This window comes from Ruditapes philippinarum, unplaced genomic scaffold (genome assembly GCF_026571515.1).
Source record: "Ruditapes philippinarum isolate M1 unplaced genomic scaffold, ASM2657151v2 ctg3087_1_1_1_1, whole genome shotgun sequence".
NCBI lineage: Eukaryota > Metazoa > Mollusca > Bivalvia > Venerida > Veneridae > Ruditapes > Ruditapes philippinarum.
This window is the reverse complement of record NW_026854516.1, coordinates 119,075-146,343: the sequence shown is the minus strand read 5'-3', so window position 1 is coordinate 146,343 and position 27,269 is coordinate 119,075. Positions and strand designations below refer to the sequence as shown.

General features: G+C 33.3%; 1 protein-coding gene across 4 annotated transcripts in view; it reads right to left on the bottom strand.

The window, feature by feature from the left end:
- Nucleotides 1-424: 424 nt before the first annotated feature.
- Nucleotides 425-27,269, bottom strand: part of LOC132740334 (uncharacterized) — a 45,146-nt gene continuing 18,301 nt past the window's right edge. For all 4 annotated transcript variants that reach the window (XM_060728210.1, XM_060728213.1, XM_060728212.1 and 1 more), the window contains exons 6-17: nucleotides 25,693-25,720; nucleotides 22,473-22,944; nucleotides 21,614-21,767; nucleotides 18,823-20,435; nucleotides 16,916-16,967; nucleotides 16,099-16,185; nucleotides 13,210-13,424; nucleotides 11,932-12,085; nucleotides 11,204-11,311; nucleotides 10,354-10,460; nucleotides 7,365-7,476; nucleotides 425-5,385 (exon numbers count right to left, since the gene is read on the bottom strand). In XM_060728210.1, coding sequence (XP_060584193.1) covers nucleotides 5,065-5,385; nucleotides 7,365-7,476; nucleotides 10,354-10,460; nucleotides 11,204-11,311; nucleotides 11,932-12,085; nucleotides 13,210-13,424; nucleotides 16,099-16,185; nucleotides 16,916-16,967; nucleotides 18,823-20,435; nucleotides 21,614-21,767; nucleotides 22,473-22,944; nucleotides 25,693-25,720 — 3,423 coding nt within the window. In that variant the 3' untranslated portion in view covers nucleotides 425-5,064. The remainder of the gene's footprint in view (nucleotides 5,386-7,364; nucleotides 7,477-10,353; nucleotides 10,461-11,203; nucleotides 11,312-11,931; nucleotides 12,086-13,209; nucleotides 13,425-16,098; nucleotides 16,186-16,915; nucleotides 16,968-18,822; nucleotides 20,436-21,613; nucleotides 21,768-22,472; nucleotides 22,945-25,692; nucleotides 25,721-27,269) is intronic.

Sequence of the window (27,269 nt, the reverse complement as noted above, 5' to 3'; positions counted from 1 at the left end):
TGTGAGAAGTTTCAAGCAAATATCGTAAGTGGCTGATGTGATACAAAGTTGAACAAGAATTTGCAAGTAAAATTTTGGTTAAAATGTTACAATGATACCAATGCCCTGGATAAGTAGAATAACTGAATAGTCAAGCTAAAAAATGCATCTTGGTAAGGAATGTAATGTAGAGACCTTGGAATAATGCTCCAAATCTCTACCCTGTAACCCTGAAACTTTCCCCATTACTATTAATCATTTGTTAACTCTGACACTCCCCTCCCATGTTTCAATTATGTCAGCACATTATGTATGGGTACAAAGCAAAGTGTAAAATAGACACGGAGCTGTAATCTAACATGGTCCTCTTCATTTTTCAAATTAAGTTAATTGCCTTCTTGACTTGAGTTTCTTGACTTATTTTAACAAAAATAACCAACAATACTTTCAGTAAACACTGTTTTATTGTTTTGTTTGTTTGTTCATCATCATTTTACAGTTTAAAAGAAATCTAAAGTAACATGAATTCATATGCAATAAAGAATCTTAACCCTATTATCAACAGCACTTCATGCTACTGGCAAATGATATTGGACATAGCTATTTCTCTATATAATAAACAGTATATAACAGTGGTCCATTCTTAGAAATGTATAGATGTGCAAATGTTTAATAAATAGGATGAACAAAAGATGTTATCATGATACAATGTAAATGGTGATATAATGTAGAAAGATAAAATGATTATATATAGTATAACAATGCATTAAATATGTATATACACAAGAAAAAAAATTTGCATTCTCAATGATAGAAATACATTTAACTTTCATTTCTAAAATTTCAACATAATCTAATAAAACAAATATTCCTAAGACTAGCAATTGTGTCTAGAATAAATTTATGTCAAGACTTGGCATTAAGCTTAAACAAAAATATATAAAATACATATAATTATCTCTTCAAAAAAAACGAACAATAATAACAACTGAAGAGGATGTATTATTATATACAAAGTATAATATTCAGCTGTAGAAATACATACATGTACACCCAGATCAATTTTGCATATTCAAACACCTTGTATCACTTGAGTCGTGACTTATGTCCATTTATGTTATATCCATACACATGCACTTAAATAAATAATTCTTTCATATTTTTTCACATTTTTTTTTTTAAAATAGATTTTACAAAAGAAAAAAGAGAGGAAAGGTACATTAGAGTGTTGATCACTCTCCTTGACTGCAGGATTGTGGAAATACAACTTTTAACAATTAAAACAAGCAATACAACCTTCCAGAATAGCACACTCGTGAAATAGTCCCTATGTATCAAACTTATGTGTTTACCAATGTTTTCACAAAGAATCTAGAATTATTTTTCCAATCAAATTCTCAGTAAATCAAAATATAAGACTTCAGGATGCTAATAAAAAATGCTGGCAGACTTCATTTAATATTCTATCACTCCACGTGATTTTGTCACTATAGACAAAGAAGGAAAAAAAACAGTGTTAAACTGCCAATAAACACTGGTTAGGGACTACTTGTATATGCGGCTTTTATGTTTTCACCCTCGATTATATAGTTTACAAAGCCTTTTAAAGCAACAATAAAAAACATTTTTATTTATATTTTCAGTTCTTATAATGTTTTCTTTTCATACAATATCGAAATAATATCTCACATACACTAACGCCACATATATGATCCATATCAGTTAATAAATATTTTGACAAAACGGCGCCAATCCGTAAGCAGCGTAATGACGTCATCGTAAGTAAACAACTCATTCATAAACAAGCTGACGTTATTTCATACATACAAGAATGATAAATTGGGCACTGATGTAAACACAATACGACGTAAGTTTTTATTGTTGAAAACTTGATAAAATAACATTTATTTTTCTCATTATATATTTTGTTTAATAATTTCTATATCTTTGCAATAGTAGGGTGCGAAAATCGAACAGCGTTTTACGAAAATCGGCACCGGAAGTTATTTCCGCTTGAAAAAATAACATTAGTGATCTTCTTATTTTATCGTGATAGAATCGAAATAACATCGGCCTGAGAGGTGTATATCGGCTATTTAACATCGGTTTTGTCGTTTTGATGCGAAAAAATTAACCACTCAGGCCTACGGCCTTCGTGGTCAATTCCTACGCATCAAAACTCCAAACCGGTGTTAAATAGCCGATATACACCTCTCAGGCCGATGTTATTTCTTAAACAAATCTCACATATATAAACAAGTATTAAAATATCTCTAAAATAACCAATGGCCTTTTTACAATTTTTGTTGTTTTAAATATCTTTTTCAAGGCCAGCATTATTAAATTTAGACATCAATGTAAGAGAATCAGAAAAAATAAGAATAGATACAACATAGCCCTATGTAATACTAACCAGAGTTTTTCAGCAAAACAGGTTAACATGATCAACTATTAAAAAAAACCTTTATCATTTGGGTTTTATTCTTACCAAGTAACATTTAGATCAAGATATTTTATGACCAATAATCATTTTCTTAAATCTACTTAATAACACTAACATTTGAATTTGTATTTCATAAACATAATCATTACTGAAAAGTTTTAATAAAGTTGTGTTAATTTTGCAGTAAATTGAATCTGTTTAAATAGGCTCCCATCTTATGTATTTACAGCCTAGAGTATAAATAATATAATTATGATTTACTTTCATCTATGTGGTTATTCAAGTAGTATATATTTACTACACTGTCATGATTAAAGGTTATTTTCATTGATTAATTGTGAACTTCCTTCTTTTTTTTTCAATTTCTTCTAATATTGCAAACACAGTTCCAAATACGGTAGCAGAAGACCTTCATTTCCTAGTACAGTAAACTGAAAGTAAACTTTATTCAAACCACAGCTTTAATTGAATGGAGTAGAAAATTCTAACAAACCATATATAAAATGCTGTATTAATCTTGTCACATATAAAGCTGTATTGTATTTAACAGTGCAGTGATCAATAATTTGAAGCTGAGCAAAAAATGCCTGTACAAAAAGGACATCTCATGATGATCTACTTCACAAAAAATCTTGTAGCTTTACTATTTATTTCCAGATTTTGAAAATTTTAAGTTTATTTTGGAAAGGAATACTTCTTTAATACAAATATGTATTTTATTTGACAAAATATGGCCTTTCCGTCAACACTAACAATGAAGCCTGGTTCAAACTGCCTGCTACTGAGTGTTACTTAATTACTGTTATTGTGAGTACTAAAATATCCTGCAAGCATTATCATTATATTACACAACAGTTTCCGGTTATAAAGTAGCTCCTTCGTAATCTTTTCTCCAGTTTAACACTCAAACTTGACCATTTTGGGACACATTTTTGCTAAATTTTATCCATGGACTTAAATTATTGACCTTAGGTGAGTTCACAGTTTTAATGTATACATTCAACAGTCAATGCACTCTATGTAGTCACAAAAGCTCACATTCAAACACTTTATTTTTCAGGTATGCTAAAGAAAGAGAAAATCTACTTTCCATGCTTAAAAATTTTCAAAACTAGCAAACAATATAATATATTCAACAGAATAGAAACAAACAAGGGTAAAAATCTAAATATATATATATAGGAAAAATAATGTGCAAATGTACAAAAACATTATGAAAATGGGGCATGTATCAACTGTAGGCTGCTTTTCAATTTTAAAGTTTGCCCACTGAAACATTTCTATACAATGTAAAGGGCCTTTGAAAATTTCTCCTAACAAATCATTATTCCATTACAGCCCTTGTCTAAAAAAAAGAAATATAACATGAATTATCTTCTCTATTCTTCTGCCAGTATCAATGTGGTACAATGCTATCAAAAACCAGACTTTTAGGTAGGGAGGAATAAATATCTACACCACTATATGGATAATAAAGAAAAAAGCTTATTTATTGCTTCTCTTTTGAAGTTTCTAAAATCAGTTGCATAGTAACATAATTATTTTGAAAAGAAAATAATATTAAAACAAATATGAGGAAATTGTTACAAAACCAGTTTTTTCTTAATGCCAATATTAAAATATAGAGGGATGAACAAAGAAGAGTAAAAATTCTGCCAAAAATGATGAAATCACAAAATCCATGTAATTTTTACACAGGGAAGTGTTATCATACCGTAAGTTTGAATTAAATCCAATAGGAAATGTAGACAAAATTACACATGAAAGAAATTGTTTAAAGGACCATTATGTCCAAAAATGGTTGGATTTTATTTCTCAAAAGATTTTTTACTTTTGTTGTCATATTATAGTTTCCAAAAAATTACTCATTGGTTAATTACCTCTATCACTTATTGGCTAATTACCTAATCATATTTTGCTTCTGTTGTACTTAAGCAATTAGTACAGTTTTAAAGTCTTTTGTATTGATGTCAAAATACTACTTTGTTTACATTTTAGTACTTTTATGACAAATAACTCATAATTCAGCATAAACTTCTTCAGATAATAAGCACCAAGCATATACTTACCCTATCAGTAAAATATTATAACTCATATATATTATAATATTTGGCATCTTTATGAAGGAATATTTTTTTTCGTTTTTAAGGCATAATGTGCTGTTCAGGCCATTAGTGCACCTACATTCACCAATATTGTAACCAGTTTTCTCTCAGAAGACCAGTTTCAAAGATTTAAAATATCAATTATGTACAGGAAAACACTACCCTATATAGGACAGATATTTCCTCATCAAACCAATTAACCCAATATACATATACGGCAGTTCATTACAGAAATACAGAAAATAGTAATGTCTGAACACAAGAAACAGTAATCATGAACACAACTTTAACATATTATTAACAACTGCAAATAATCCTTTCAACTGTAAATAATCCCTAAAACATAATTTGTTAAGAGTATTTTTGAAAGAAAAACATTAATTTTTGAAACCTATTTTTCTTTTTACTACTACTTCAACACTTGTATAAGCAATGTTTATCACATATTTGACAGTAAAATATCCACAAAGTTTGCCTTATACATGTATAGTTAGTATTTTCATTTTAAATTTCAACAAAAAGACACAGACGGTTGATCTATATTAATCTCCTCTCAGATTTAGCACAGTATACACTGACTTTAGTGTTAGGAAGGGCAGTCTCAAGTTTGCTCTTCAACTGGTCTACACTCGTGTACTGGACTGCTGAATTTTTAACACTGTCACTCGGGTTTGCATTTAGTAAAGTCTGAAACGGGATCCACTGTTGTTTTCCCTCGGGACAGTTGTCTGAACTGGAGTTACTGTTATCATCAAGGATAATTGATGAGTCACTACTTTGTGCAATAATCCATTCTAACGTCTTTAAATCCTTCAGACTCTCAACAGCTCGACAAGTGTTTGTATTTACTTCACCCATCTATATTACAATACAAAATATAAAACATTAATTTTGTGCTTTGTTTTTAAAGTGTATATAAAGCAATACATGTATCTTTGCTGTCTGCAGTTTACAATATTTTTGTTTGATTTTGAGAAGTGAAAATTCCAAAATGTCTGTATAACAGAATTATGTTTGTATATTTTCTTTTCAAGCCAATAGCACTTACATGAAATCGTTGATAAACAGTTATATACAGTTAAAATCCTACTTAAACAAGAGCTGTCAGAAGGACAGCGCGCTCGACTTTTTTAGTGCTTGCCTATAAAACAAAACTTTGACAGTTAAGGGCACACAAGACTTTAACTAGGAATTTCTAAGTACAAATCAAGAAACATTTTCACAGAGTTATCTTCTCTTGCTTACAGATAGGTCTCATGATGGCACATAAGAACTCCAACTTCCAAAGTAATATCTCAAATGGTTAAGTCAACAAGTGGACAAGAATGAAAATCTTAACTGAGTTTCTAAGTCAAAAAGGGCCATAATTCAAATAAAATCCTTAACAGAATTACCTTCTCCTGCCCATGTTTTGGGACCATGATGGTAAACAAGTATTCCAACTTTCAAATTAATATCTCAAACAGTTCAGTCAAAAAGTGGACTGGTACTAAAAACTTAACCAAGATTCTAAGTCGATAAAAGGCCTTAATTTTTAAAACAAATCCTTGACAGAGTTACCTTCTCTTGCGTACAGATGGGGGTAATGATGTGAAATAGCATTAAAAGTTTCAAAGCAATATCTCAAAGGGTTAAGGCAATAAGTGGATTTTACCCATATTCAATGTATTTTCTAAGTCAAAAAGGGGCATAATTCTGTCAAAAACCTTGACAGAGTTATGTCCTCTTGTCTGTTGATGAAGGTCGTGATGGTAAACAAGTATGGTCAGTTTCAAAGCAATACCTCCAATGGTTTGAAATAAAGTGAGGTGGTACAAAAAACTTAACCAAGCTCAATACACTTTCTAAGTCAAAAAAGGGCCATAATTCTGTCAAAAACCTTGACAGAGTTATGTACTCTTGTCTGTAGATGGAGGTTATGATGGTGAACAAGTATGGTAAGTTTCAAAGCCATACTTGTAATACTTCTGAAATAAAGTGGGGTGGTACGAAAAACTTAACCAAGGTGTGACGCCAACGCTAACGCCGACGCCGACGCCGACGCCGACGCCGGGGCGAGTAGGATAGCTCCCCTTTTCATAGAAAAGTCGAGCTAAAAACGCAGCATAATAATTTGTTGAGGAATAGAACAATTTTTTTCTGTTTACATACAATAATTATGTGTGTAAAATAACAGAGACATTCTATGATACAACTCTCAAAATTTGGAAACAACATAATTTTAAAGTTTTTTAATTTTATTTTTTTTTAAATTTTTTTTTATCAGATACAAATTAAAGCCTTTTCAAGATAGTTTGTTTGTTAATAGGGTTTTACCTCACACCAACAACATTCCAGCTTTACTGCTTGAGGAAGACCTCATGTGCCCTTCCATGCATTATTTCAGGCACAACGGGCACCTGAGTAGAACCACCAACATTCCATAAGCTAGCTGGATAGCTTCCTCACATGAAAGAATCCAAAGACCCTGTCGGGATTCGAACCCACAGTGGTGAGGGGCAAGTGGTTTGAAGTCAACGACCTTAACCACTCGGCCACAGACGCCCCTTTTAAAGATAGAATAAGTTACAGTTACTATCATTTGACACAACTATAGTAAATTTTACCTCTTATACTTGAAACTAAAACATTATTTGATTTTTTACAGTGAAATTTTCAGTAAAGCACTAAATTCAAACCCTCAAATATTGTACAAGTAAAATGTATTCATCTATGTGAACTCAATTTTATATATCATATTCCACCTTTAAATCAGCTTTTCTTTACCATATTCATGAACATAAATATAAATATTTGATTATGCATCTCAATCCCAAAGTTATTGTAGTAATACTTACAAAGTTCAAGTTGAGAGGAAATATACATAGATGTCTAAGTTTGTGAAGTTCTCCAATATGATTACCAAATGTGTAAGCTACTGTGTACTTTATCAGCTCTAATCTCTCCAGTCTGTAGAAAAACATAAAGCACAGATGATTCATAGAACATAATACACTGCAGATGATTCATAGAATATTATAAAGTACAGATGATTCATAGAATAGAATAAAGTACAGATGATTCATAGAATAGAATAAAGTACAATGATTTATAGAATAGAATAAATTACAGGTGATTAAAAGAATAAAGTACAGACGTTTCATAGAAAAGTAGAGATGATTCATAGAATAGAATAAATTACAGATGATACATAGAAAAGAATAAAGTACAGATGATTCATAGAATATAGTTAAGTACAGATGTTTCATAGAATAAAGTACAGATGTTTCATAGAATAAAGTACAGATGTTTCATAGAATAGACTTGAGTACAGATGTTTCATAGAATAGAATAAAGTTCAGATGTTTCATAGGATAGATTAAATTACAGATGATTCATAGAATAGAATAAACTAGAACAATCACTAAATGTGATTAATACCCCCACAAGTCTGCTTCGGAAATGAGGATGTTACTAGTAACAGAATACCTTGTAAAAGAATTGAAACATAGAGTTATGGTTGTGGGCAATTAAAGATAATTGTGGTTCATGTATGTTGCATTTCCTTTCAATGTGGTTGGCCATTGATGAAGTTTAATTGAATTACTCTGTAATAAGTCCAGAAAGACAAAGAAAAAGAACAAAGGGCAATAACTCTATAAATACTGAAGATAGAGTTATAGTTCTTGTGCACTGCACTTCCTCTTATTGTGCTTGACCATTGTATGAAGTTGTTTTGAATTCCAACCAGTACGTTTTAAGTTATGCTCCGGACAAGGAAAAGTATCAAAGGGCAGTAACTCTGTATTTTGTCAAAATGGAGTTATGGCTCTTGTGCACTGCACTTCCTTTGAATGTCCTTGACAACTGTATGAAGTTGTACTGAATTCCAAACAGTAGTTTTCAAGTTATGCTCTGGACAAGGAAAAGTAACAAAGGGCAATAACTCTGTAATTAGTCAAGATGGAGTTATGGTTCTTGTGCACTGCACTTCCCCTTATTGTGCTTGACCATTGTATGAAGTTGTTTTGAATTCCAACCAGTAGTTTCCAAGTCATGCTCTGGACAAGGAAAAGTAACAAAGGGCAGTAACTCTGTAATTAGTCAAGGTGGAGTTATGGTTCTTATGCACTGCACTTCCTCTCAATGTGCTTGACCATTGTATGAAGTTATAATGAATTCCAACAATAAGTCTTCAAGTTATGGTCCGGACAAAAGAAAGCAATGGAAAGTAACAAAGGGCAATAACTCTGTAATTAGTCAAGATGGAGTTATGGTTCTTGTGCACTGCACTTCCCCTTATTGTGCTTGACCATTGTATGAAGTTGTTTTGAATTCCAACCAGTAGTTTTAAAGTCATGCTCTGGACAAGGAAAAGACACAAAGGGCAGTAACTCTGTAATAAGTCAAAATGGAGTTATGGTTCTTGTGCACTGCACTTCCTCTCAATGTGCTGGACCATTGTATGAAGTTATAATGAATTCCAACAATTAGTCTTCAAGTTATGGTCCAGACAAAAGAAAGCAATGGAAAAGTAATAAAGGGCAATAACTCTGTAATTACTTTAAATAGAGTTATGGTTCTTATGCACTGCACTTCCTCTCAATGTGCTTGACCATTGTATGTAGTTATATTGAATTCCAACCATTAGTCTTCAAGTAATGCTCCGGACAAAAAAAGAAGGCAATTGAAAAGCAACAAAGGGCAATAACTCTGTAATTACTTTAGATAGAGTTATGGTTCTTGTGCACTGCACTTCCCCTTATTGTGTTTGACAAATGTATGAAGTTGTTTTGAATTCCAACCAGTAGTTTTCAAGTTATGCCATGGACAAGGAAAAGTAACAAAGGGCAATAACTCTGTAATTAGTCAAGATAGAGTTATGTTTCTTACGCACTGCACTTCCTCTCAATGTGCTTGATCATTGTATGTAGTTATATTGAATTCCAACCATTAGTCTTCAAGTTATGCTCCGGACAAGGAAAATGCAACGGACAAAAAAAAAAGCAATGGAAAAGTAACAAAGGGCAATAACTCTGTAATTACTTTAGATAGAGTTATGGTTCTTGTGCACTGCACTTCCCCTTATTGTGTTTGACAATTGTATGAAGTTGTTTTGAATTCCAACCAGTAGTTTTCAAGTTATGCCCTGGACAAGGAAAAGTAACAGAGGGCAATAACTCTGTAATTAGTCAAGATAGAGTTATGGTTCTTGTGCACTGCACTTCCTCTCAATGTGCTTGACCATTGTATGTAGTTATATTGAATTCCAACCATTAGTTTTCAAGTTATGCTCCGGACAAGGAAAATGCAACGGACGTCTGGACCGACCGACCGACCGCCCGACCAACCGACCGACCGACTGACCACCGGGTGACTCCTATATACCCCCCCAAACTTCGTTTTTGGGGGTATAATTACAGATGTTTCACAGTATAGAATAAAGTACAGATGATTCATAGAATGCAATAAATTCAGATGTTTCATAGAATAGAATAAAGTACATATGTTTCATAGAAAACAATAAAGTACAGATGATTCATAGAATAGAATAAAGTAAAAATGTTTCATAGAATATAATATTTCTTGTGTCTAAAAAAAACCTTGCCTCGACTATATAACACTGCCTAAAATGCCTAAATCAATCTATTCTTGAACATCGAACTAATTATGGTAATTACAAATGAACATTATTGTTCTCAATATATCCCACTTAATATGTTATATAATTTCACAAACTCAACTATTGTTTAAAAGCTTATAAAAATTTCTTAACGTTACAACTTTACCCTATGACTGAATTTCTTAACCAATTACTAGTATTGAATGACAGATATTCAAGCTTACTCTGTGAGATGTGACAATGCCAGTCCGAGACCTATGTCAGGTATATCTCCTCCATTCTCTAGTCGTAATCTCTCCACAGATGTTAACTTCTCAAGATGTGCATATGTCTGAAAAATACACAATTTTCCCCAAAATGATGATGATAATAATACAAAGAACAAAATTTGATGTGTGTAAGTAATAATGTGTCTTAATTTTCTTTTAATAACAAAGAATATCTGTAAGACGAATGGCTGCTTCTCCAAACCACTTTGGAACAGCTGAAACATCTATGAAAAATAGAAATGTATATACCCCCCCCCATACCCAAGGCAAATCTTTATGTCCAGTAGGGCAAATCTATATAATCGCCAGGAGTGGGGGCATAAAAAAGTAGAAAAAATCAATTTCATAGCCCTACTGACCAAGCATCCTTAAACCCAAACTTAAATGAATAGATAGAGATCTATGTCAGGCACATGTACTTTTTTGATAAACTTAATTTTAACAGCGGGCTTGATGGCCGTTCCAACTCAATCAGGGGGTGAAGGAAGAGAGAAAAATGAGAATTTTGTGTACAGACTTGTATCATCTACCTTTAAAATTTCAGGTCTACTTTGTAAATAAAGAACTATTTCTATTTAATCATTATTGCTGAAAGAAATACTTTAATCTAGGCTTAGTAACCATTAAATAAGCTCTTCACTATTTCACTGGATTTCGAATCATAGCCTACAGTATGAAATTTGGTCAATCCGTATGGCCAAGATGTTCACAGGCCTTGCCCTATACTGGTGAGATAGGCCAATCACAATCCTTCCTAGCATTAAAAGGGTTAATGCAAATAACAAGGGAAAGGAAATATTCTAACCTCTTGTGTCCAGTTTTCACAATCACCAAGGGCAAGTTCCTTCAACTTTGTCAGGTTTGATATGAAGTTAAAATCTGTCCCTTTCAGATTCCTCAAGCTTGTCAGATGCTGGAAACAAAATGAACTCATATATTAGACAAACATTAAACAAGAGCACAATATGCAGGTCTCATCTATTACTGACAACAGATTAAAAAAAAAATTCAAGTGTGTTACAGTGTTATGCACTTCACTTAGATCCACAAATTTGTGATTGTGAACGCTTAAGACATTGGTATTTATACAAAGATTTAGTATTTACTATGTGAAATAGAAATATAACCAATCACTTAAGAGTTTTGTCCCTTATCCTATATAATGTTAGTTCCCATTCAAAGTTAAAATGTGGCATAAGATGACAATATTGCCCTTTATAACTGTACCTTGTCAGGATTAGCATGTACCTTTAAAAGTGTGTGAGTGATCATTACATTACAGTTCCTGCATAACCATGACAATCACAATGACCTGGTGATCATAAAATCTTTACTTTTTCTTCGGAACATACTAGCTAAAAATGTTGTTCTGGAGGTACAAAACTTATTTTTTAGATAAACTGGATTGCTTCCTCTAATAAAAAGATTGAATTTCACCTAAAATTATTTTAGCATTCAGTGATGGGTAAGTATCTAAAATCAAAGATCTTTACCACTTTCTTCAGCCCAAAAATTTCTACAAGACATTATTACCAATGTGTGAAGCGTAGTCAATCTGCCAATATCTGCCAGACCACACCCAAAGCTGAATGATGGAAGTGACAGGCCCCCTGTGCCTCTCAGTTTCAACTCCCGCAGCTGAGCTGTACAGCGGAAATTTCCAACATCTATTTTCGTTGGAACAGTCCTGCAATTTAAACACCTTATTTTACATATTATTTCATATTTACTATAATCACTAAAAGCAGCACCAAAAAACCTCAAAACTTTTCATGCCTTTTAAGTGTTAATGGAATGAGATTTAGATATAGCAATGCTTTTCTAATTTAAATACTATATCTGTACCCCAAGACTGAAGCTACATACAAAGTTCATACATGTAATCACAAAAAAAATAAATAAAAACATATACATACATAGAAACATAAAAATTACATTAAAACAGATAAATAAACACCTCTCTCAGAAGCTACTAATAATATCAAGTATGTGTCAAATGGAACATAAAATATGTAACTATCTTTGTCATACACTTTCATTGAAAAAAAAACATGATTAATGTTGATTAAAAATTGTTTGTTGTTTTTTTACCAATAAAAAACTAGTTATTAACTTAAATTTGCTATTTAGCCGTATCTGAATGCCATTTATTTGTGTGTTGTTTTTTTTTACCTAAATATATATATAAAACAATTTTGAAATCAATTTAAGATTAAAACAGATCTTTAATATCAAAAGATTTACGTTTTTAAAGAAATGAAGGATTATCAATTAAAGCAATGTTTTTACTGTGCAGGGATCGAAATTCCACTCGTCCGCTTGTATTTACAAGAAGAGATCGATGCAGGACGAGTACAAAATAGTAGAATAGAGCGGAAATTTGCTGATGTAATAGGAAGCTAGAATTCTCATAGTCAGTTTGTTTACTTTTAATGATGGAAAACTGGATACAAAGGTTGTGTTTTAGGTTATGTATAAATTGTGCACTTTACGCATTGTTTATTGGATACAGGTGTGACTAGAACGTGCCAGACAATGCTCTATAAAGTGCGTGATTTATACATAACCTAAAACACAAGCTTTGTTTCCGGTTTTGGTACGTTTAATTTGTGTAAACAAATTGATTATGAAAATTTCTAGCTGTTGATTGCATCAGCAAGGTTCAATTGCATCGAGGAGATTTATTTTGAATATCGTGACCAAAATACTGGATGAGTAGCATACAGGACGAGTAGAACCTTTAAGCCACTCGTCCTATATGATGAGTGGCTCAAACATTTTTTTCAATCCCTGCTCTGATTTCAAACTTACCACATAGAATCATCTGTGAAATCAGATATGGATTCAGCAATGAATGACTGGAGGTGTTTAAGTCTCCCAACAACTGATTGGAGGACAGCTGCTGGTACCAGGCCAAATGAGATCTTTTTCAGCATATGAAAATCCTCAAACTGTTCATGCAGGGAGGAAACCAGCTGGTGCCACGTTCTATTAGGTTCTTCATAATGTGACAACCCTTTTAAGTTCTGTTAAATAAGAAAATGAGCCGTGTCACGACAAAACCAACATAATGGGTTTGCGACCAGCATGGATCCAGACCAGCCTGCACATCCGCTCAGTCTGATCAGGATCCATGCTGTTTGCTATTAGTTTCTCTACTTGTTATAGAGTTTGTAAGCGAACAGCATGGATCCTGATCAGACTGCGCGGATGAGCAGGCTGGTCTGGATCCATGCTGGTCGCAAATGCATTATGTTGGTTTTGTCGTGACACGGCTCAAATGTCTGTTAAAAATCCAGATCTGTATCACAATAAAATCTCTCTTAAAATTCAACCCTTAATAGACTTACTCTGGAATTAAGAATATTTTGGGTTTTCCCAGATAATTTCGGGTACAATCAGACTTTTAGTTACAATTTTCGAAAATATATGCATCAGGTTGACTAATCTAATGTGAACGGAAGTGCACTGTGAAGCTACAATTATGGAAAAAGTTTATACAGGGGGATTAGCTTGGAAAACCCCATATTTACAGAACTGTTAGAAACTAGAACTGCCACTATCATGGCGTGAATACCCCCGCATACCACTTTGTCAGAATCAACAGTGGCCATTTAGAGCTCAAGGACAACCTCTCTGCCAAATCTGAGGTTACTAAGCCAGTGCATTGCTATGTTATGTATTCTACATGCTTCAAATGTGAAAATGTCAAAATCAATACATTGCGGACAGGACATTCTTTAGCAATTGAGAAGAAAAGCTCTTTTTTTGTCAACGTCCCTGTGACTTTGACCTTTGACCCAGTGACCTCAAAATCAATAGGGGTCACCTTATAGTCATGATCAACATCAATGCCAAATATGAAGACTGTGGGTCAAAGGAATCTTAAGTTAATGGGTGGACAAACTTTTTGAAGTCAAAGTCCCTATGACCTTGACCTTTGATCCAGTGACCTCAAAATCAAAAGGGGTCATCTACTAATCATGATCAACATCCATGCCAAATATGAAGACTGTGGGTCAAAGGAATCTGAAGTAATTGGGCAGACAAACTTTTTGAAGTCAAAGTCCATGTGACCTTGACCTTTGACCTGGTGACCTCAAAATCAATAGGGGTCATCTACTAATGATGACTAACCTCCATGCCAAATATGAAGACTGTGGGTCAAAGGAATCTTAAGTTATAGGGCGGACAAGCTTTTTGAAGTAAAGGCCCCTGTGACCTTGACCTTTGACCTGGTGACCTCAAAGTCAAAAGGGATCATCTACTTATCATGACTAGCCTCCATGCCAAATATGAAGACTGTGGGTCAAAGGAATCTTAAGTTATTGGGCGGACAAGCTTTTTGAAGTCAAGGCCCCTGTGACCTTGACCTTTGACCTGGTGACCCTGTGACCTTTGACCTGGTGACCTTAAAGTCAAAAGGGGTCATCTACTTATCATGACTAGCCTCCATGCCAAATATGAAGACTGTGGGTCAAAGGAATCTTAAGTTATTGGGCGGACAAGCTTTTTGAAGTCAAGGCCCCTGTGACCTTGACCTTTGACCTGGTGACCTCAAAGTCAATAGGGGTCATCTACTAATCATGACTTACCTCCATGCCAAATATGAAGACTGTGGGTCAAAGGAATCTTAAGTTATTGGGCGGACAAGCTTTTTGAAGTCAAGGCCCCTGTGACCTTGACCTTTGACCTGGTGACCTCAAAATCAATAGGGGTCATCTACTAATCATGACTTACCTCCATGCCAAATATGAAGACTGTGGGTCAAAGGAATCTTAAGTTATTGGGCGGACAAGCTTTTTGAAGTCAAGGCCCCTGTGACCTTGACCTTTGACCTAGTGACCTCAAAATCAATAGGGGTCATCTACTACTCATGACTAACCTCCATGCCAAATATGACGACTGTAGGTCAAAGGAATCTTACGTTATTGGGCGGACAAGCTTTTTGAAGTCAAGGCATCTGTGACCTTGACCTTTGACCTAGTGACCTCAAAATCAATAGGGGTCATCTACTAATCATGACTAACCTCCATGCCAAATATGAAGACTTAGGGTCAAAGGAATCTTAAGTTATTGGGCGGACAAGAAAAAACCGCCGGACGGCCGGACAGCCGGACGGACAAGCTGATTCCAGTTGTTTGTTGTGCGGGGGTATAACAAAGCTTTATAATGACCATCCTGTTAAAGTCCTGCTTTGTTTATACTCTATTATTCAGTGGTTGCTAGGCTGCTTGATGGTTGCTTGATAAAATGACCAATTCGCTACTACTTTCAATGTACACATTCTATGGACTGGTCCTAGTCTGTCTTAACAGTTAAAATTTGGGTCCCATATTACTACCACTGACTGTGACATGCATTTTCAATTATCTTTTTATTTACATGTAAACATGATCTGTTAAACAAGCTAAATTGAAGAATTAATATGTATTCTGTTTTTGAAACACTGTGTAATTAAAAGGAAAGGTATTAAGGTATCATAGTATGTTTTTCATGTTTTCTAGCATAGTTTGATAAAAATAAGCCTTTTTTTTTCAATTATTTTTTTGCTTTCATTCTATCTTCTTATTTCAATGGATGAAAAATCTCTTTGTATCTGTACAAGTTTACTAAGGTAAATAAAATAAAGCAACTGTATCATCAATATAAGGTCACGCAATCTGCACATTATACTAACTTAATATAGATATAACTTACTATAGACTGTACATCTCTTTTGCTGACATACTTCAATGCCTTACCCCAATCAGATACTTTTGTGTCACTGAATCGAACTTCCCTCCACTGAAAAACAAACACACTTCTTTATTCACATTATTCTTATCTGATTTAAATATTATAGATGGAAATTTCAAAGTTTAATGCACTTTTAATCCTCTTTTATATACTCCAACAATCCTTCACAATTTTGTCTTGAATTATGTTAATTTTATTACTAGCATTTACAGACATTTATATATTAATTCTTGAGAATAAATACATAATTGGCAAAAATATTTTACTTTAATTGATACAAGGCTGAAGCATTACTAAAAGACTTTTATATCAGATAAATTTTTATATTTCAAACTGATTATTTATTTGAAAAAATAAAATAAAAAACAAGTAATATAACTGACCAGTTGAATGAAATCTTTTGTACCAAATTCAAATCAAACTAGAAATGTGTCCATAGGACACGGATGCCCCCACACGCCACTGTTCTGTCAATCTTATGACTCTAGGTCAAATATTTTTTGGACTACATGTGCCACAAGTTGAAAACTAAAAATCAACAAAGGGCCATAATTCTGTTAAATTTGGTCGCAGCAAAAATTCCTTCCTTTACTACCATCTACACATTAAGGTTGTTCATCCCTGGAAGTTTAAGCAAAATCTGCCATCCGGTTTAAGAGGAGTTGCGTTCACAAGATTTCGGGACGTACGGACAGACGGACGGACACTCGGACGGACAAGTGCAACGCTATATGCTCCCACTCTGTGGGGGCATAAAAACTGCAACATGAAAACTTACAAAATCTGGTAGAAGCAAAATCCGTCTCCACGCTTTACACACTTCACTTAATCTAAAAATATTTTTATAAACTTTGTTAAAACATCTTTGTCAGATTAACTGTGATAATAATAACAAGTTTAACTGCATGTAAATGACTTTCACATAACATGTTGCTTTCAGAACCAAAAATCACATCAATTAGATAAGCAAAGTATTTTATGAAATTTTGCCATGAACCTAAGTGTCAAAATACTATGTTAATTAAACCTAAAAGAATGTTTTTATTAGGTACCCGATTAACCTACTTAAAAGAGTTCGAAAAAATTTTACTTAAAAAAAAAGTCTTCCTGCCTAGAAGTGGGGATGATGTCATCATTAACTTTAACAAGTTACAAAGCATTAATGAAAACAAGCAATTATCATAGTATTGCAAGCAATCCATAAGTCCCCTACCGGTAAGAGCCCAAGCAACATTCTGAAGGGCCATTCACTTATGTTCCTATTTTAAGTTAATTTGTTGAAAAAGTTCTTTAAAAGTGATCACAGGAAACAGTTTTTATGTACAGACAGACGGACTGAAGGACACTCTAAAGTTATTTTTTAAACATCCCTGTTATCAAAATATATCATTTTTAAAATCCTATCATGATTGAAGAAGTTGGAGTAAAAATTACCAATTTCTCAAAAAAAAGTCTAAGTTCAAAAAGGGGCATAATTCTGGAAATAGTCTTGCTAGAGTATTGAACACTCACAAATGTTGAGTGACAATAAGAAACATTTATATGAAGTTTGAAGTAGATACATTTAGAAAAAGAAGTTATTAAAAAAAAACAATGTTTTTTTCATGAAAATTTTAAGTTCAAGGGAGGTAATTCTGATAAATTTTGTACTAGAGTTGTAAACCTTGCCACATATGATATGGTTGATGACAAGCAACTTATATTTAAAGTTTGAAGAAAATACCTTAAGAAATAAAGAACTTATAGTGAAAAAACTTAAAAACTAGAATAAGAAATCTTGAAATTCAGTCTATTTGTTGCCATAGCAACCAGAATTTTCAACATAGGAAGATAAGAAAAGGATGTGCATAATTTCCATACTGCCATCTACCCATATGTCAAGTTTCATAAACATATTTTCAGTACTTTTTGTGTTATCACTGGATCCAGGTTATGTGTAAAATTTGCCATATTTCAGTCTATTTGTTGCCATAGCAACCAGAATTTTCAACATAGGAAGAAAAGAAAAAGACGTGCATAATCTCCATACTGCCATCTATCCATATATCAAGTTTCATAAAAATATTTTCAGTACTTTTTGCGTTATCGCGGGATCCAAGTTATGTGTAAAATTTGTCATATTTTCAGTCTATTTGTTGCCATAGCAACCAGAATTTTCAACATAGGAATAAAAGAAAAAGACGTGCATAATCTCCATACTGCCATCTATCCATATATCAAGTTTCATTAAAATATTTTCAGTACTTTTTGAGTTATCGCGGGATCCAGTTTTGTGGACGGACGGACTGACGGACGGACGGACAGACGGACGGAGGGTAAACCTAAAGTCCCCTCCGGTAAACCGGTAGGGGACTAAAAAGTGGGTGTAATGAAAAAATTAACCAAAAGTAGGGTACAGATGAGTAGGACAGCTTTACACTTCATATATATGAGTCAAACTAAAAAAAGTTATGCACAAACATCACATATTTCAATCTTTATACATTCTTTTATCAAAATCTTTGTTTACCCTTACAGCAAAAATATCATCAACAAAACAGGAATTTAAATTGATATACTGTGAATATGTAACATCTACATCAACATCTACATCAACAAAGCCTTACTTTATATACATATAGTTAAATGTCTAACTAATAGTACACTGACCATGTATAAATATCAATTATAAAACTTTCTATTTACCTTACAAGATCTATCAGTTCCAGGTGTTTGAATATGTGGAACATACAATCGTAACCTCCATACAACTTCTGTATGAAACAGCATTTACCATAGAATTTATTTCTCTTTATATCCATTTTGTTAGCACTGGTCACTACTTCATTCTTGCCTTTTAATTCTCCATCTGTCTTGTTCAAATTCTCTTTTGGATCAACATCAGCCTTAGCACTAGGTTGAGATTCAGCACTACTTTTTTCTATTGCACTACTTTTTTCTGATTTTGAGACAGGAACACTTTCTTCGTCATCAGTTTTTTCATTAGAAACAGTGACATCATTATCACCATCCTCTGCTGTTGGGAAAGTATTTGGTGGTAGAAAAATTTTTAATCCCTCAGTTGACGGAAAAAATCCTGATGGTGGAACAGTGATTTGCCGATTGTTTATTTTCAGAGCTAGAGGTTTATTTAATGTTAATTTCCTCACCAGTGGTTGTGGTAATGTCAATAACTGACCATTCATTGGAGTAATAGATTTAGCATTAACAACTAATGGTCCGGAATTTCCTTGACCTGCAGCATCTTCTTGTGTGGTCACTATATTTAATGGTACTGGTTTTTCAGGTCTGATTTGTGGTGAAATTGTTAAAGGCCTGATTGGCATGGGCATTAAATTTTGCCCTCCTAACAGAGGCATACGCGCTGTTAATTTATTCAAAGGCACTGGTGGTCCAATAGGAACAATTCGGTACTCCTGATTCGGAGGATATTGACCTGGAGGAGGGGATGCCATATTGAATGTCATCCTGGGCTGATTCAAATTTTGTGAGATCGCAATAGGACTGTTTGTATTAATATTATTGAATAAACTAGTCATCATTCTTACCTGAGGTGAACCTGTCGCAAATGACTGTGGATTTAGCAAGCTTGAGATTGGCACTCCTTTTTTGGTTTTTTGATTAGTAATGTCTTTATCTACTGATGGTGGACTTCCTAGTCTAGCTGATAACACATGTTTTAAATTATCCAAAGCTTCAATACTAGCTTTAGTATTAGTTTCTCTTTTATTTGTTGGTTTATTGCCTTTTATTGCATCCTGGTATGAATCATCTATTGGCTCCTGTTTGATATGTGGCCTAATCTCTGCGAATTCTGGTTTAGGTTTTAGGTTCACTATGTCTGTTAGTGCTGGTGATTTCCTTGCAACAATAGGTACTTTTACAGATCTAATAACTGGTGAAGTATTTGAAGGTGATGCATTTGAAGGTGATGTTGATGATGTTACTTTAAACGCTGAAGTATTCTTTGTTAGTAAGACAGGATAATTATATGGAGAGCTACTACTTATTACTGTAGATTCTGGACTACCCGAAAGAACAGGTAACATTTTATATAATGGTAACATAGAATTTGGTTGCGTTCTTGCTTGTTGAAATGTTACTGGTGTGATAAGACCAGGACTACTAGAGACTGGGTTCATACTAATGTTGGGAAACACTCGTACAATAGACTGATGAGTTGTTGCAGGCTTCTTTTGTAATTGGCTAAGTAACGCTGGATTAGAGACTTTCATTATACTGTCTTCCTGAATTTTGACCAATGGAGCTCCTCCAGCACTGGGAGGCTGCTTACATCTCTGAAAAAAAATTTAATTTACATATGTACAGTTAAATATCTGAAAATCACACCCACTGAAAACCAGAATCCTCTGAAAATTAAACAAAAGTCATTTTTCCCCCTTATAAATGTATAAGAAAAAATATGCTCTAAATACAAGAACCTCTGAGTGAAAAAAAGAGGCTTTTTATTTGGCTTTTTATTTACATGACAACTTATATTCAACAAACATGAAAAGTGGATTAAGATAGGTGACATAAATGCTCAATTGCCAGTAAACGGTCACCAAACTTATCTATATAGGCATGAAAGTTATTCCTAATTTTTAACTATAAAAAGATTGATCTTAAAGTAAGATATTTTCTACATACATTTTTTGAGCACTGCTTATATGTAAAATTAAAGTAAAATTATTTAAGAAAGAATACAGTTCATTTTAATAAATAATATTGGAATAGCAGATAAAAGTGTTAAATTTCAGATAAGATGTTGTTTTTACATTCTCGCCAAACAAAATTAGTCAGAGACTGATTGCAAAAAGAAAGTAAAATATGACTAAGGCTGGAAGGGTTGAACAATAAATACCAAAGAATTTACTTAAAGCCGATGTACAAACACATTTTAATTGTTTGATCAATAAATGATTCTGTGTTTAATAAAACCTCTGAAAACCAGACTTTTGTCAAGTGGAAAAGCTTTTACTCTACAAGTACAGGGATTTGTTTTGCTTGTTTTATAGCCGATATGTGGTCATATTCCCAATTGAAAATAGTATATTATTTTCCCAATCCACAGGAAAAAAATTACCAATTGAAAGTTACAAAATAAAAACATTGACTGTTATAGTGCTTAGATATTGGAAGATGCCATCCTAAACATTTAATCACTGAAAATTTTCAGTCAAGCATTTTTTCCCAATTTTTAACAAAAATTGCTGAAATATCCCTTTTCCATGGGTTCCTAAAATTCTTGTCGCCCTTTTTTATCACACACAATTATCTATAGGAGCATAACTTAATAAAGAGTTGATTGCATTGAAAATCAAAATAAAACTGTGTTTAGCTATAACATAGTTACAACACCATACTATAATACATCCTGAAGGCCTTCTGTCATATAAAAATATTAAACCATTCAATCACTTTTTTGTGCTTTTTTCTAAGAACGGTACAACAAAGTCTATGTCTGTGTACTTACCAGACAGACAAAGTCACTGTCCTCTTCATAATAGTTGACACATTCGTTGTGAAACAAACACATGCATACATTACAATGTAACATTGGTGGTATTCCCTCCATGCCTGGGCATGTTAATGAGCATAAATTCTCAATACCAGTGTATGGCATAGACCTGAAAATAAATAACAAAAAGCATGAGTCATAAAGTATTATGGAAAGAAATATCTTAACAATTTTGACACATTCCAAAATAGCTTAACTTATACTAAAGGTCAAGAGGAATCATTGTAATTAAATGGTAAAAATCATTTTTCAGCAAGCCAAGAAAATGTAATAAAAACTGTCATCATTAATTCAGAATAATAACACCTAATGATAAAATTTAAAATATGAGATAAACAAGTTATAAACATTTTAACAAAAAATTATGAAAAATACTCAGATCACTTAATCCACTGCTACTTCAATTGAAAATGTATTTTTTTTTCCATCAGATATCTTCTTTACAAAAGGAATAGTGAAGATTGTGAATTCATTTTGAAACTGTATACCACATGAATAATTTCATAACTTTACTTTATTGTAATCAGCTTGAAAATGCTTACAATGTATCTATTTATATCATTTCTCATCCTCTACTGTAGTTTCTCTTTCTGGCGATTTTGCTCCTTTAGCTTAATACACTGCATATCCTTTTAAATGCAGTATATATCTTGCATGAAGGAAGCAAGCTTTGTGACAAAATGTCTTCTCTGAGTAGTAGTGGTACTATTTGTGACATGCAGTTTTATGTATCGAAGGCAAGTTTTAACATTTATATCATCTTGTTCAAAGTTCAATTTACATTAAATTTCAAGATATGAAACTAACCACTTACTTTCTAAATGTTTTCTGCGTTGTGCTTTTTCTTGCCGTAGCTTTATGCTTCTCCTTCTTCACCGGCGGTGATATAATTACTTCCTCATTTGATGGGTGCATTGTCTCAACTTTCTCCTCTTTTAATTCTTCCAGGTTTGGAATATTAGAAAGTCTTTTCGGTCGACCTCTTTTGGGTTCTGGATCGAACGTTGAACCTGTGGACTCTTTTTCCACAGCAGACATGATCGGCGCTAAGAAATCATCTGAGTCTCGTTCAATAACTATTTCCGGTTTGTCAAACTGTCCGTCATTATCATCATGTACGTGTGTATCATTTACATTTTTTACAATAAATTTTCTCCTCAGAGAATCCATAGAAGCTTTTGTACGACCGTGAGCTGCTGCGTTTCGTACACATTCACCATCAACACCAATTGCTCTCCGCATAAAAGTAAAATTGTCTGTTGTCAAACTAGTTTCATGTTTTGCCACTGAAATCAATGTTTCGGTTATTAAATGCAAAAAGGATCTTGGTAAAAAGTATTAATTTCAACATCTTTAATGTAAACTGATATCAATGAATGATTATGATACAAATTTGGGTATGTGATGTTAATGGTTATATTGCAGTACACTGGTTCATGTCTATAAAGTGATTCCTTCTTAAGCAAAATCATGCAGTTCTTTTCTTAAATTAAATTTACATCAAGTTTTTTTCTTTCTCTTTTGTTAAGATACTACATTATCAAACTAATAGGAGGGAAAATTTTCCCTACCTGCAAACAAGCCCTGAATCTACATGTAATTTATTATCTATTTTTTTACCTTGCTAAATTTGTGTAACCTTGCTAAATAAGAGTGGCGGCGTGGTCGAGTGGTTAACACGTCAGACTAGTAATCTAAGGATTGCTGACCTATATTGGGTTCAAACCCTGTCAGGCGCAAGCCTTGAGCAAGAAACTTTACATTTATTGCTTAGTATTAGTTGGTTCCAGGGACGGATTTGAGAGTGTTTCAATAAGCTTATAGCTTCCAAAACAATCGAACTAAAACAAGCAAATTCGTTGAATTTATATCCCCCACCGAGTACTGGTTATTATTAACACAACAACTGAAGACATAAGGCTTTATTTATATATTAATCATGGCATAAACTGTAATATTCTTTGAACTTGAAGCCTTGTACCTTCAAACAAGAATAATTTTTTAAGTTTAAGTTTTCACTATATACATATAAGGAAAATCTATGACCCCCGGGAGTTGGGCCAATTTTGACCCCAGGGCTAAAATTTGAACAATTTTGGTAGAGGACCTATAGGTTATATCATATACCAAATATCAAAGCTCTAAGCCTTGTACTTTCAGACAAGATTTTTTAATTTTGCATTTTTGAAACTCCTTTTCCGGCCCGGTGACCTACTTATGAAACAGACCGGAACCATTTCATCAACTTTGGCATAGGACACGGGTGCCCCCACCGCGCCACTGTTCTGTCAATCTTATGACTCTAGGTCAAATATTTTTTGAAAACTTAAAATCTTTTTACTACGTAAAGGGCAAGAACTTTACAAATACTGAATAAATCCCCAAGCAAACCCCAAGTTGAAAATTGCAAATTTATACTACTGTAATTAAAGGGCAATAACTCTAACAAAACTGAAAAAAATCCACATGCAGAGTCCCAGGTTCATAGCATCACAGTGAGGTGAATCATTATTCCTGCAATTTAGTGATGTTGATCATTATTCCTGTAAAGTTGGTCGATTCTAACTCAAGCACTCAAGGATCAAATAAAAACATAATGGAACAGTTTTTACTAAGTCAAGGGAAATAACTCTACAAATACTGGATAAATCCACAAGCGAAACCCCAGGAACAAACTAAATATGCTGAGCAACTTTCCAATAAGGTTTAATGACCCTATGTCAAATCCTTTTTGAGTTACATGCGACACATGTTGAAAATTGCAAACATTTTCTAAGTCAAGGGCAATAACTCTAAAAATACTAAATAAATCCAGACGAAAATACCCAGGTGCACAACTACACATGCTGATCAACATTCCTGTAAAGTTTCATGACTCTAGGTCAAATACTTTTTGAGTTACATGCGACACAAGTTGAAAATTACAAAATTTTACTGAGTCAAGGGCAATAACTCTAAAAATACTAAAAATATCCAGACGAAAATACCAAGGTGCACAACTTCACATGCTGATCAACATTCCCATAAAGTTTCGTTGAATTCCAGCCATTAGTTGCAGAGACTTACTCCAGAAACGAAATTCGGACAAAATTTTACTGAGTCAAGGGCAATAACTCTAAAAATACTAAAAATATCCAGACGAAAATACCCAGGTGCACAACTTCACATGCTGATCAACATTCCCATAAAGTTTTGTTGAATTCCAGCCATTAGTTGCAAGTATCATGACTCTAGGTCAAATACTTTCTGAGTTACATGCGACACAAGTTGAAAATGACAAAATTTTACTAAGTCAAGGGCAATAACTCTAAAAATACTAAAAATATCCAGATGAAAATACCCAGGTGTACAACTACACATACTGATCAACATTCCTGTAAAGTTTCATGACTCTAGGTCAAATACTTTTTGAGTTACATGCGACACAAGTTGAAAATTACAAAATTTTACTAAGTCAAGGGCAATAACTCTTAAAATACTAGAAATATCCAGACGAAAATACCCAGGTGCACAACTTCACATGCTGATCAACATTCCCATAAAGTTTCGTTGAATTCCAGCCATTAGTTGCAGAGAACTACTCCGGAAACGAAATTCGGACGGACGGATGGACGGACGGACGGAACGACGGACAACGCCAAAACTATATCCCCCTCCCGATTCCATCGGCGGGGGATAATAAATTGGTATAAGTAAATTTGTGTAATACTTTTACCATTAACCCATGAATATTTTTAGAAATTTGGGTAGCAAATAAACAACTAGAGTGCCCATATGACTGGGATGGCTCCGCATTCAACTGTGCTATTGGACAAACAGTGTGGCAGTAGTCACAGCATGACAAAATAGGGCAAATCTATGCACACTCCCAAGTGCAAGTAGAAAATTAAAGGCTGTCCTGATTCTATACTGTTTCTAAAGAAATACTGTTATAACTGCTTGCATTTATTTTTTATTAACTAGTTCTAGTGTTGTTGTTTTTTTAATCTTATCATACAATAAAAACTTCATACAGTTATATAAAAGTAACTTACACCAATCTGCAATCTGAACCATGGATCGCTTGAAATAAAAGAAAATTTGTGTTAAAATTTACGTCATCTAATAAATCAACATCTGCAAAATTAGAATACAATATAGAATGGATATTTAAATATCTTAATGTAATAAAAAAGTAAGATTTTAACATAAATTTTGTATCATTCAAAAACTGAATCGGTGAACAGAAATAAATGGTATTGAAAAATAATAACAACTGGTCTGACTTCACTTCAATACATCATGTTTCTTTTTTTTTCTTTTTTTTTCTTTTTTTTCTGCCCTAACGGGCACAGTAAGAACTGACCCTGGCATGTTACCAGTTATGCTCTTCAATAGAAATTTCAATGCAAAAGTGCAGAAAATGGCCTAAATGTGATTTCAACCCCACTTCGTCTAACTATTCTACAAATGACTTAACATGCAGTAGGCAAAAGATATTTCAATACTTCATGCATTAAAAATGTAACTTCTTCAATTTGAATGATAAATGCTATGGTTAATACATGTATGTGCTAAATATGTGTCATTTTACAGTTGAATCTCATAATCTCAAAGTTGTCGGGATCTTTGAAGCAAGAGGGCCATGATTGCCCTGATATCGCTCACCTGTATATAGGCCCCCAGGGCGGGGCCAATTTTAACCCAGGGGCTTTATTTAATCAAACTTGGTAGACACCCATTAGAAGATGTTCCATTCTAAATATCTTAGTTCTAGCTCTTAGGATTTTTTTTTAAAAGAAGATTTTCTAATTTTTTACTATATACATAAAGAGAAAAACAATGACCCCCCACCCCCCTGGGCGGGGGCCAATTTTGACCCCAGGACTTTTATTTGAATAAACTTGGTAGACACCCACTAGGAGATGTTTCATGCTTAATATCAAACCTCTAGCTATTTGGGTTTTTTAAAAGGAGACTTTTTAAGTTTTTACTATATACAAATTAGGAAAATCAATGACAACCCCCCCCCCTCCTCGCAGGACCAATTTTGATCCCAGGGCATTTTTTTGAACAAACTTGGTAGGCACTGACTAGATGATGTTTCATGCCAGAGTTCTGCTTGAAATTAAATTCTTTGAACAATTCTTAAAGTTGACTACCAAAGAAACATTCCTGTGAAGTTTTGATTAAATGGGCTTAGCTGTTTATGAGGAGACAGGTGACAGGTGTGCTTAAATCGAAATAACGAAATGTCAAGATAAAAATAATAAGCCAAAATAAAGGTTTAGATTAACTAGAAACTGTTTTTTGTTGGTTTTTTTTTTTTTTTTTCCACCAGGATTGTTACCTTTTATCTTCGTCATATATTACCTGACAGTGATGTTCAATGTATTTTTGTCTCACTTTCTTTAAGTTATTATCTGACTATTCTATATGTCAAATATGATTATTTCATAAATTATGTAAGTTGTTCCTTGTGCAAAATCATAAATTCAGGTTACCAATCAATTAAAGGCTGTCAAGAATGAAGAAGATCAAGAAAATTTCTTCGCATCTAAATTTCTAACAGAAATTTTTTTAAAACTATTATCTGATAACTTTATAAGTCCCATATGACTATTTCATTAAA